The sequence below is a fragment of the Hordeum vulgare genome, chromosome 5H (assembly GCF_904849725.1).
Source record: "Hordeum vulgare subsp. vulgare chromosome 5H, MorexV3_pseudomolecules_assembly, whole genome shotgun sequence".
Classification (NCBI taxonomy): domain Eukaryota; kingdom Viridiplantae; phylum Streptophyta; class Magnoliopsida; order Poales; family Poaceae; genus Hordeum; species Hordeum vulgare.
The window spans coordinates 958,717-971,705 of NC_058522.1; the positions used below are offsets into that span (position 1 = coordinate 958,717).

The window sequence follows — 12,989 nt, forward strand, 5'->3', positions numbered from 1 at the left end:
ATGCATGAGGAAAAAGGAAGATCAGGGAGGATTCATATATCAATTGAGGCTACACTAAAAAATTTCACTTCTTAAATTAGGCGTCGATCTCCTTAGCCATGTTGAATTGCATGCTTAAATGCTCAGCTGTTTTCAGCTCAAAAAAATCCGGGCTGGTCACTCCGTGCCGTTTTGATTAAATTGCATTAACCGACCAACACATTTATTTATAAGCGTAAGCGAATGAGAAAGATGTGCAGCGTATTTCAACAAGGGCTGACTCTTATGGAGCTCCTGTGCATAGCAACATGTAGTCCAAGCCACCGGGTGAAGGTAATCTTGAGTACATGAAAAAGTGTGAGTGAGACGAACAGATACGTACCAAAGCTATTTTGCTCTTTTGTTTTTACAAAGAACCATGGAATAAAGAACATGTCTAGCATCCAGATCCAAGGAATAAAGGGAACAAAGGAAAAGTGGAAAAAATGAAAAAGACAAAAAGGAAAAAAAGGCATATATTAGTTATATCAGGAGAATGGTGCATTTGCAAATGTCAGGATGGACTGCTAGTAGCAATAGATAACACACATATTTCCATGACCTCGTAGCACGCATGGTTGAAAACCGACGCTCAAGGAAACAATACTCTGGTACTCCAGCAGTCCGATTGCCACCCTTGTGTAAGCTTATCATTTCCTTTAGTACAAGAATCTATGAGCTAGTTTGGTCTTAATGTTGTTCTATCAGTGAATCAATTGAATGCTTACATTGCAGCATAGCATCATTGGACGAATGGTTGTATTCTTTTTGCGTGTTTGTCAACATCTTCAACTTGTACTGATGTTTGAATTTGATATGTGTGTTAAGCAGATTATGGGCGTCGGAAACTGCTCCGACCAAGCAATCACTGACTTCTCTAAGCACATAGATGGGCAGTTGATGAGAGTGAACGCTCTGCTGGTGGCCAGCACCATCGTGATAGGAGTTATTGTTGGGATCGGTGCCTATGGTCAGCGCTACCGTCACCATCCACTTACCAGCTTCCTCTTCCTTGGTGCCACCACCTTGTTCGTGCCCATCCTCTCCTATGTTGTCTCTACCGTCGATAGTAATCTAGGTGTTGTCACTATTTCCTCCGATGCACACATAATACCAGGGTGGTGCAGTACACGTAGCCACATTTACACTGTGTTCGTATGGGCTAGTCTTGTTCAGATTGCTGGCGCCAACACCACTACAATAGTTGCTGGTGATGACAACAAAGGACTAAACATTACCCTTCCTGGCACTGTACTGCTTGTTCAAGCAATATGGACCTCGTACATTGTCGTGTACTACCTAGGAGGGGGATATTATTCAACGAGACAATGGTCCATAAAGCATATGGATCTTGCAAATGGATTACCGGTTCTTCCATTGTTTTCTCTTCTCATTGCCAAGCTACTTCTCAAATATTATGCTTGGTATGGGGCAAGCAGGTCATTAGCATTTGGGCGCAATCCTCATTTCATTGTTGGATACATGGAGCAACTAAAAGCCAAGCTAACAAGTGAGCATTCCCTTCCTCCACTCATAGTTACGGGAGAGGACACAACATTGGTACAGAAGGAGCCTCATGGTTATAGTATCAAATGGTTATTTAACCAAGCTGATGGGACAGGGATAGACAACAACAATTTAGTGACCACTGATAAAGTTTGGAGGTTAGAGGATGATATATTTCCGAGGTATTCAACCAAGCAGCTAAAAGATATATGCTTTTCGTTTGCATTGTTCAAGTTGTTAAGATGTCGATTTACAAGGCATACAATTGCTGAGTTTGGTTTCATCAAGGCCCATAACTTATTGTCACACGTGTTGCTCCAGGATGTTGATGATGAAAGACCACTTGGGATGATTGCACATGAGCTTTCTTTCCTTCATGATTATTATTATTCATCTCTCCCAACCTCATATTCAAGCAGTTGGCTACCCATTTTGAGCATATCTATTTCACTTCTAACCATGGGTTTGAGCTTATTATATCTATTGCTCATAACAGTTGTGATTTTGCTGTATGCTTTTATGGGATGGCCACATCATGGACAGATGCAGTGTTTTCTGAATTTCCATCCTTCGTTCCAGAATGAACATGAAGATTTTTTCTATAGTTCTTCGAACCAGATACAATATGGAAATATTTTCTTCGATCTTGCCCCAGTGGGTTTGCTTGCGGCACTAGTTGTGCTTTCGGAGGTGCGGGAGATTGCTTGTTACATCTGCTCTAACTGGACTAAAGTATTCCTGATCTGCTCCTATGTTAGGCATGCTTCTTTGTGGCAGAAATCACATTGGAAGAAGAAGATGCTTAGCCTTGTGCTGCGTAGAAAATGCAAGCTGCTAAATCATTGGGTGGACAAAATGAACCAATGCTCAGTCTTGGCACTCCACCCAAGCACAACCCCAGTGCCTCTTCTCGGACGCCTCATCCCACTGCTTCACAGGAAGAAGGTACCAAGAGCAGTGAAGGCAGCTCTCCTCAAGCCACTTAGAAGCCCCAATTGGAAGAACAGAAGCAATGGCGTGGCATCCCTTTGTACAAGGCTACAACTGCAGGCCGACAACAATCCGCTCTCAACATCGAATGGCGTCAAAGGTGTAGCTGATACCATGCTTGTGGCCCACATTGCCACGAGCATCCTTGAAGTGAGAACATCGGAGCCACTCCGCCAGGCTGACTCTGCTAATGAGATTGCCGCCACACACTTGTCACGCTATTGTGCCTACTTGGTAGCCTATGTCCCAGATCTACTCCCCGACAACAACGAGTGGTGCAAAAGCTTGTACAAGGGCATCAAGAAAAAAGCCAAGCGCGCACTCGCGGCATCCGGCAACACCGGGCAGGCGTCATTGAGTCCTGAAGCGCTGGTCCAGGCGCTGAGTGCCGGGTCTGAAGAGGCACACGACCTGCTCAAGAATGGTGCGGAGCTCGGGAAGAAGCTGGTGGAGCTGGCGGGAAATGAAGGAGAAGAGGTGGCATGGGAGCTCCTCGCAGAATTCTGGTCTGAGATGATACTCTATGCCGCCCCGTCGGACAATGTCGCCGCCCATGCCGAGGCCATTGCACGGGGTGGCGAGCTGATAACACTTCTGTGGGCGTTACTCACCCACCTCGGGTTCATTAGCCGGCCAGAGGCTGCCATGCCTAACACCCCTGGTGATGTTTAAGTCGTATGAGTCCTAGCTAGTTATGTGTTTCAATTCACTACCTTTTGTGTTGTTTCATGTTGATTGGTGTGGTGTGGTGTGGTGTGCTACTAAGAAGTTTGTCATGTGTTTCATTTCAGTACATACACTTTCAATTCCTTGATTTGAAAATGACATACAATAATATATATATATATATATATATATATATATATATATATATATATTCCAATGTCGTGTGCTTCATTAACAATTTATTAACTCGGTTCTCACGAGCATGCCAATGTGTTCCTTCTTTCCTTCTTCTTTCTTGTACCAGTCAGGGTACGAAAAAGATTAGACTTTTATAGATCTCGGTTCTTCTCGCAAAGTGACTAAATTAAGAAAAAATACCGACTTACTAGGTGGGATATTATTTGCAGGCCTAAAGATCAGGGAGGGTTGGGAATTGAAAATTTAGAGGTAAAGAATAGATGTCTGCTAAGCAAATGGCTGTTCAGACTTTCTATGGAGACGGAGGTTATGTGGGTATAAATTTTGCGTAATAAGTACCTACAAACTAAAACTCTAGCTCAGGTGCTACTAAATCCCAATGATTCAGCATTTTGGAAAGGCTTGATGTCAGTGAGAACAACCTTCTTTCAAAAATCAAGATTTGTTGTAGGTGATGGGAAGTCAACTAGATTCTGGGAGGATACATGGATGGGGGACTTGCCTCTAGCCATACACTATCCATCTATCTATAATATTGTTCAACGTAAGGACCCATACGTTGCCATAATATTACAGTCTAATCCTCTGAATATTCAGTTCCGGAGAGCATTGATAGGACATAGATGGGATGCATGGCTGCATTTAGTTACAAGACTCATGGATCTCTGCTTATCGGAGGAGGCGGACAAGTTTCATTGGAAGCTAATGCCCAATGGAGTGTTTTCTGTGAAGTCCATGTATTTAAGCTTCATAAATACATCTACTATTCCCAAGTCCAATAATATCTGGAAAGTTAAAGTCCCTTTACGGATCAAAATTTTCATGTGGTTTGTCCATAAGAAGGTGATTCTAACCAGAGATAATTTGGCTAAGAGAAATTGGGGGGCGGGGATAAACGTTGTTCCTTCTCTGATCATGAGAAGACTATCAAACACCTTTTTCTTCATTGCCCACTTGCTAAAATTCTATGGCAAACAGTCCATATAGCTTTCAACATTACACCACCGGATAGCATTGATACGTTGTTTGGGACGTGGCTAAATGGGGTAAACATGTATATTGCCACACATATTCGTATAGGAGCATGTGCATTGATCTGGGCTATTTGGAATTGCAGAAATGATGTGAACTTTAACAGATTATCAAATGTCAATTTCTTGCAGGTACTCCACACGGCATCGGCGTGGATCCGTATATGGTCGTTACTCACACCTGTGAAAATCAGGGAGCCTTTGGTTACCTGGTCTATCCGATGAGAGATGGTAGCACGAGATATATACAACCGGTTTGGATGGCGGTCCACTAATAGGATAGATGATTAGGCATCTAGGCCTATATTTGTAGCCGGTTGTGGCTTTTTATTATCCATTTATGTAATTTTCTGTTATTTTGGACCTGGTTCGGAACCGCTGAATGTTTGCTTCGTTTCATTAAATAAAATGGTTGGATGCATCGCCCTGATGCAGAGGCCGGAGGCAAACCTCCTTTTCTAAAAAAAATATATTCATGGGTTTAAAAAATATGTTCATGAGATGTTTGAAAAATTCTTACACAATTTAATATACTACTTCGTACCATTGAGAAAAATGTTCATGGCGTTTTAAAAAATGTCTAAACATTAAAAAAATGCTTTTCACATTAATAAATAAAAGTTTTGTGTTACATATTTTCATCAATGTGAATTGATAAATGTTCAACACGTATTTTAGAAAAGTATTCAACATGTTTTAAGAAAATATTCAACATGTATAAAAAACATTAACATGTATTTGAAAAATGAAGAACAAAGAGAAAAGACATACAGAGAAAAAGAAACCAATTTGAGAAAAAGATGAGATCGTTACGGAAATCACATTGAAACATGGAAGAAGAATAAACCGCAGAGAAGGTTTTAAAACCGATCAAAACCTGTCCATGCAACCTTTCCAAAACTGCTCTAAGGAGCTACAATGTTGGGCCAGGCCATTAGCGGAGAGCTAGAGGCGAGACGAGGGCATGCCAAGCAATGTAGTACAATAGTTACTTCACCATACACCAAAAAAAAGTATGCACTAGTAGAAAAAAGGGCTTCCGTCCCAGCTCAATTTACACATTAGTCCCGGTTCCATTACGAACCGGGACTAATGTTAGCATTTGTCCCGGTTCGAACGACAAGGGCGCCGGTCGGTCTTTATTCCCGGTTCAAAAGGGACCTTTAGTCCCGGTTCGTGTCTCGAACCGGGACTAAAGGGTTTGGAGGCTTTAGTACCGGGACTAAAGGGTAGACCTTTAGTCCCGGTTCGAGACACGAACCGGGACTAAAGGGGTTTTGTATTTTTATTTTTTCCTGTTTTTAAATTTTATTTCTGTTTGTAGTTTCTGTTTTAAATTGCTTATATCTTTTAGGATATTTAATTTTTTTGAGTGATTCTTTTTGCATTAGATTCAAAATTTTGTCTAGTTTTTGTTTGTGCAATTAGTTTTTAAATTTGAATGGTTTACATTTGAATTTGTTCAAATTTTCTTCAAACCCAAATTGTGAATAACTTGAGTTTACAAATAGTTTTTAATTTAATTCTTTTTTCTCCTAGTCATCTGTTAGATTGTTATCACAGTAAGATTTATTTGGTTATTTTTAGAATAATTTAAATTTAGATTTTAATTAAAACAATATTGTTTTGCTTATATAGTTGTTTTAGCCATTTAATTGTTGTTCTTTATTATTTTTTGTTAGTACTTTCTGTAGATTTTAACATGTTATAGTATGGTGCATATTGAATGCATAAAAAGTATGGAATTAAAATCATTTTAATAAAATGCCTTTGTAGCAGATGGGTTTTCGTCTCAAACCTTGATACTTCGAAGGATGATCCAGTTTGTACACGAAGTGCATCTAGTTTTTATCGTAACTCTCTCAACTTTTTAGCACATGCCATGTGGGTGAAACTATGATACCATGCTAACTTTCAACCTTTTCAGAGTTCACTTGTGGTGCTTTTCAATTTCAGGGTCAATTAGCTCAAAAAAGTAAGTAAATGCATGAAAAATACCAAATGAAGTCAGAAAATATTGAAAATTTATGATGTGGCTTTAAATGGTGTATTTTAAACACACAAAAAGTATGGAGTTCAAATAAGTTCGAAAAAATGAAATCCCTTTGCAATAGATGAGTTTTCGTTCGAAACCCTGATACTTCGAAAGAGATTGTTCATTTTGTACACGAAGTGCATCCAGTTTTTGACGTAACCCTCTCAACTTTTTAGCACATGCTATGTGGGAGAGATGATGATACGATGCCAAGTTTCAACCTTTTCAGAGTTCATTTGTCGGGCTTTTCAATTTCAAGGTCATTTAGGTCAAAAAATCATTAAATGCATGAAAAATAGCAAATGAAGTTATAAAGGGTCGAAATTTAGGATGTGGTTTTGAATGGTTTATATTGAATGCACAAAATGCATACAATGTCTAAAGTTGAAATAAGTAAAAAATAATATATCTTTCTAGCAGATGGGTTTTCGTCCGAAACCGTGATACTTCGAAGGAGATGGTCCAGTTTGTACACGAAGTGCATCCAGTTTTTGTCGTAACCCTCTCAACTTTTTAACACAAGCTATGTTGATGAAATGATGATACCATGCCAAGTTTCAACATTTTCAGAGTTCATTATAGTTCTTTTCAATTTCAGGGTCATTTGGCTCAACATAGCAAATAAAGTTAGAAAGGGTTAAATCTGGCTTGGTTAACCTTAGTTGTGATTCTGGCGGGGACGGTGCTAGCAAATGTAGTCGACGGGTATGATTGGACTCTTGGCTGAAGGGGATTCTGAAATTTTCAAACTCTACCCTCCCTGGACCGTCTTTTTTAGTTTTGTAGAAAATAAACAAAAATGCTAAAATCTTCAAAAAATAAAATCCTTTGAGATGTAGTTAGGTTTTAGTGCCTAGTTGGTATACAAATTTTGAGATATGAATTTTGACCGTTTCTTCAAAAAAGGGAAAAATGTAAAACGGCCATAACTTTTGCATACGATGTAAAAAAAGTTTAATATATAAAAAAAACTAGAGAAAATTGGGAATCGATTTCACCGGGGCTTGCCCGGTGAAGTTTTCTCAGATGCTCAAAATTCCAAATGTAAAAAAAGTTATGGCAAAAAGAAGTTTTTTCCATAAAAATAAGAAAAAATAATTTTATTTAAAATCTTTAGGTTGTTCTCATTGAAATTCATTATTATTATTACTTATTTTGTTTATTTTAATAATTGTTTGAATTCAAAAAATTAAATCATGTGACATGACATCAAACCTAGGTTGTTTAGGATTGATAGCTTACTATTGTCAGGAGAACAACAAGTGCAAACTTGGCAACTAGGGGCGATAGAACTAGGAAGTTAAGCGTGCTCGGGCTGAAGCACTGAAAGGAGGGGTGACCGGCCGAGAAGTTAGACGATTTGAAATGAGTAATCTACGCTAGAGCAGTGAGGATGGGTGATTAGAGATTAAATTGTCAAATAAATCAAAGATTTAAAAATTGAAATAAAACTTAAAAACAAATCAAAGAATATTCAAAAATAAAATTTGAAATATAAATAAATAAGGTACCTTTTGGGGTCAAACAAACAAAATAAATAGACGGATCCTTTAGTCCCGGTCCGTGTTAAGACCCGGGACTAAAGGGCCTTCCCCTGAGGGCGCTCCGAGGCGCCCACGTCGAGCACCTTTGGTCCCGGCTTGGAATAGGGCCGGGACTAAAGGTTAGGCCTTTAGTCCCGCCTCTTTGGTCCCGGTTGGTGAACCGGGACTAAAGCCCCTTACGGGCCGGGTCTATAGGCCCTGTCCCCACTAGTGATGTAAGCATTGGGCATGAATGGATTCTTCAAGTACGACGATGGGCTGGCCCACTACGAGAATTTGGGTACGTCCTTAATGTAAAACTGCAGTTGTGTCATTCTTATCTGAATAGTAGCGGTTTTTGTTTTGAATTTTTTATTTATTGAGGGAAAGTATATGAAAAAGGAACCCTTTCTCACAAAACAAACAACTTTTTGTTATTTCCTTTCCCCTATAAAAAAACAATTGCTCTTTGAACCTATAAAACTGAGTTCATATTTGACTATTTATCCAAGTGCATCTGCACTTTTATGATATTGAACTTATGTACTGCTATGGTGAACCTATGGATCTTCTCCTTATGATCTTGAAATTATGTTGAACCTATGGATATTCTCCTTATGCTCTTGAAATTATGTTGAACCTATGGATCTTCTCCATATAATTACTGATACATATAAAATACTGATACCAAGTAAATGCAAAACCTTCGCATTGTGTCATTATATGTGACAAAGTTATCAGGTAAAATAATAAACTTGTAATATAGCAATTATTTTTAAAAAGTGTTCTTAGAAATGAGCTATCATGTGTGAAGATTCATTGCTTTCAAACCAAATGATCAATCTTATCGCTAAATTCATGGCATAGTTTGTTCAAATGATCTCATATTGTGCACAGGGGTGCGTATTGGAATGGAAAACAATGTTTGCTAAGGAAGTTCTCATTTTCTTTGGACGCAAAATTCATTTTTCATTTTTCGAGTACCCAAAATGAGTTTTTTGTGAAGAAACTACCATATATTTGTTGCGAAATTGGACCAAATCATTTTTCTAAAATACTAGGACATATTTAATATACAATTGACCAAATGGTTGGGTGTCAAAAGCTTTTATCCACCTCTTGTAAAAAAGACAAATTTTCGCCGGTTCATGTGGAAGCGGATCAAATTTGAACTGCAGCTATCTTATAGTTTGCTCTTTATGTTTTCCAAAATGAATTTTTAGGTATAGAAGTATCTATTTAATCAGAGAAACACCGAAAGTTTTCCATAATTCAACCACTAGGTAGGAACGGTTATACCCGCCGTTTTTACCGCATATTGAAATGGGCATGAAAAATTCAAAACAAATCAAAAAAATGGAAAACTTTCACATTGTGTCATTATATGTGACAAAGTTATCAGGTAAAATAATAAACTTGTAATATGACAATTATTTTAAAAAAATATTCTTAGAAATGAGTTATCATGTGTGAAGATTCATGGCTTTCAAGCCAAATGATCAATCTTATGACCACATTCATTGCATAGTTTGTTCAAATAATCTCATATTATGCACAATGGTGCATATTGGAATGGAAAACAATGTTGCCTAAGGAAGTTTTCATTTTCTTTGGACGAAAAATGCATTTTCCATTTTTCTAATGCCCAATTTTTTTGTGAAGGATCTACCATATTTTGTTGCAAAATTGTACAAAATCAGTTTTCTAAAATACTAGTCCATATTTAATGCACAATTGACCTAATTGTTGGGTCTCAAAATCTTTTATCCACCGCTCCTGAAAAAGACAAATTTCCACCGATTGAGATGGAAGCACGTCAAATTTGAACTGCAGCTGCATTATACTTTACTCTTTATTTTTCCCAAAATTCATGTTTAGGTACATAAGTATCCATTTAATCATAGATACATGGTGTGGTGGCAAGACATCGAGGTTTGGATGGTGTCTGAGGGCCCCAACTCCAGAGCGTGTAAACGAGCATGCCAACCGCGTGGTCACCGCGTGACTGTGACATTGTCGCGCGTTCTGGGAAGTCTAGGCATGTCTGGTGGGTTTATCACTCCCCCGTTAGGTGTTAGTAAGAATAATACAATAGAAAAATCTCACGAGAAGACTGAAATAAGCTCAAACATGAATTAACAGCCAAGTGTTTGATTAGCGGTGGGGGAAATTCACAAGGCCAATGGGCCTGATTTTTGAGTGAGGATGATCGTCTACTAAGGAGACTGTCTTGGCAAATTTTTAGCTCAAATGAAGGAGTCTAGGTGGCACTTGGTTTGCAAAGTACCACACTTGGCAAAAATACGGATGTTGAATCTGGGCTCAAATGAATGCTTGGATTGATCTACAATTTGGTGGAGGATGGTGATTTGGGCATAGGAAAGTATTGTACGTTTTTATACCATTTGGACATGCCAAAGTGGCACTTCCTTCACAATGCTCTTCTATGGACAGAAACTTGTAAAAATTATTGAGAGGAATTGGATAAATGAAATGAGCTCACATTTGATGTAGATAAGTTACACATATAAGAACATGCCCTAGTAAATTATCAGTAGTATTCTCTGGATGGTGTGTGCATGGAAGGTTCCCATGCCCCCAATGCAAGGCAGCTCTTCAGTTTCATTGGTTGCAGGAGGGTCGGAAGTATTCTTGCTTTGACTTGCATAGACAATTCCTGAATCCTGACCATCAGTTTAGAAAAGACAAGAAGAACTTTACCAAAGGTAAAGTTGTCAAAAACTTGGCACCACCTCCGTTCACAGGCCAACTGATCCTGGATCAGTTAAACGCCCTCGAGCCTGATCCAGAGCGTCCAGGGTATTTCAAGGGGTATAATTCAAAACACGCCTGGACTCACAAGCCATGCTTCTGGGATCTGCCTTACTTTAAACACCTCCTTCTTCCACACAATATCGACATGATGCACACTGAAAAGAATATCGGAGAGGCTATTTTTGGTACATTGTTCGACATAGATGGGAAGACATTAGGTAATTTAGCTCCAACAAGAGGAGAAGAGGAGAAGAAATAGGCAAAATGAAAAGAAACAAGAAGAAGAAGAAGAAGAAGAAGAAGAAGAGAAGAAGGATAAGGAGGAGGAGGAGGAGGAGAAGGCCAAGGACCTTCTTGTCCTTCTCCTCCTCCTCCTTCTCCTCCTTCTGCTTGATTTCTTCTTCTTCTCCTCCTCCTCCTCTTTCTTCTCCTCTTTCATATTATCCTTGCTTTAATTAACCCATTTAGCTCCAAAATGCCATAATAAGCTAAAAATGGCATAAGAACCTTGGTTAGCTCATGAATATTATATTCTTAGCTTGTTTTCCGCTAAAAATGACATAATTAGCTGAAAAACATCATATTTTGTTCTTCTTCTGACTTTCTTATTCACATTTTTGCAGATTGGATATACTACATGCATGGAAGCTGGCATTCATGGAGTTGAACAATGTCGATGGATGAACTTTATATGTATATTATCTTGTTTTTATTTGAGTTGATGAACAATGTCGAACTATATGTATATGTATATATGGATAAACAGTGCAATACTTTGTATGTTGGTTCTTCCGATATATGGGGATGTACATTGATTTATATGTATATCATATATGTGTGGTGAATTATATATATGTGTTGGCAAGTATATGTGTGGTGAACTATATATCATATATGTGTGGTGAATTATATAAATGTGTTGCCAAATATATATATATATATATATGTGCTGTGAAATAATATAAAACAAAAAAAACAGGTACTATATGGGCTCTTTGCCGTCTGCCAGCTGATGGCAAAGACTTGTGCCATCAGCTTGCAGATGGCAAAGTTGCCACATGGCACCCAGATGTGCATCCTGGGGTGTGTATATAGGATCTTTGCCGTCAGCCTCCAGGGTGGGCAGACGGCAAAGAAGAGGGCGCAGAGGGGGGGAGGAGGCAGACGGCAAAGAGTGGAGGGGTGGAGAGGCAGACGGCAAAGAGTGGAGGGGGGGAGAGGCAGACGACAAAGAGTGGAGGGGGGAGGGGAGGAGTAGGCAGACGACAAAGATGGAGGGGAAGGAAGACGACAAAGAGTGGAGGGGGGAGGAGGAGGCAGACGGCAAAGATAAAGGGGGAGGCAGACGGCAAAGATAAAGGAAGAGGCAGACGGCAAAGCCTCCGTTAACCCCTAACGGAGGCAACGCCTGTCGGCTGCCGTCTCGAGCACTTTGCCGACTGCTCCTAAGGAAAGCTGACGACAAAGAGCTTTGTCGTCCGCTTTGGGGGGGGGGGGCAGACGGCAAAGAAGGTCCTATGCCGTCGTAGGCTGACGCAGAAATTTTGCCGGCCGTGAGAATCTTTGTCGTCTGCTGTTTTGTCTTTGCCGTCCAGGATTTTGTCTTTGCCGTCTGTGATGGCAGACGGCAAAGAAGCTGATTCCTGTAGTGCCACCCAAAAATTATTATCTCTGTTTTCAAAGCTTGAGCTCTGGCACCTCTGCAAATCAATGCTTCCCTCTGCGAAGGGCCTGTCTATTTATTTTCTTGTTGAGTCATCCTCTTCTTATATAAGCACCAATTAGAGAGCACCTCTGTCATTTCTATGCCTTGCTTTTGATTGATATTGAGTATGACTATGACTGGATCTTCGTTGCTATGAATTACAATGTTTAGTCAGCCCTTGATATTTGAAAGTGCTCTGCATTTATGTTTTGCGGTCTCAGAAAGAGCTAGCGAGGTACCACCTATTCATATTGCTTCATGCTTGTTTTATTGAATTGTTGGTATCTGAAACTCATTATTATTTGCTCGCTAGCTGTTTATGCCATTGATATTAGTTTACCGTGAGACCTTTGTGTCACTTGCTTATGTGGTTAACTTGTGATCTTGCTGAAATTCTGGTTATGAGTTAGACATAGTTGCAACAACAAGATCAAACAGAGTTTGTCAAAGTTTTTCTTTCTCTTTCAGTTTGTCAACTGAGTTGCTTGAGGACAAGCAAGGTTTTAAGCTTGGGGGAGTTGATACGTCTCCATCGTATCTAC

The 12,989-nt window shown here is 39.4% G+C and overlaps 1 protein-coding gene across 1 annotated transcript; it reads left to right on the top strand.

The window, feature by feature from the left end:
- Positions 1–738: 738 nt before the first annotated feature.
- LOC123399119 lies at positions 739–3,299 on the top strand. The gene has a single exon (XM_045093542.1). It carries the CDS (start codon positions 739–741, stop codon positions 3,184–3,186), a length of 2,448 nt encoding a protein of 815 aa, XP_044949477.1. The 3' UTR covers positions 3,187–3,299.
- Positions 3,300–12,989: the final 9,690 nt, after the last annotated feature.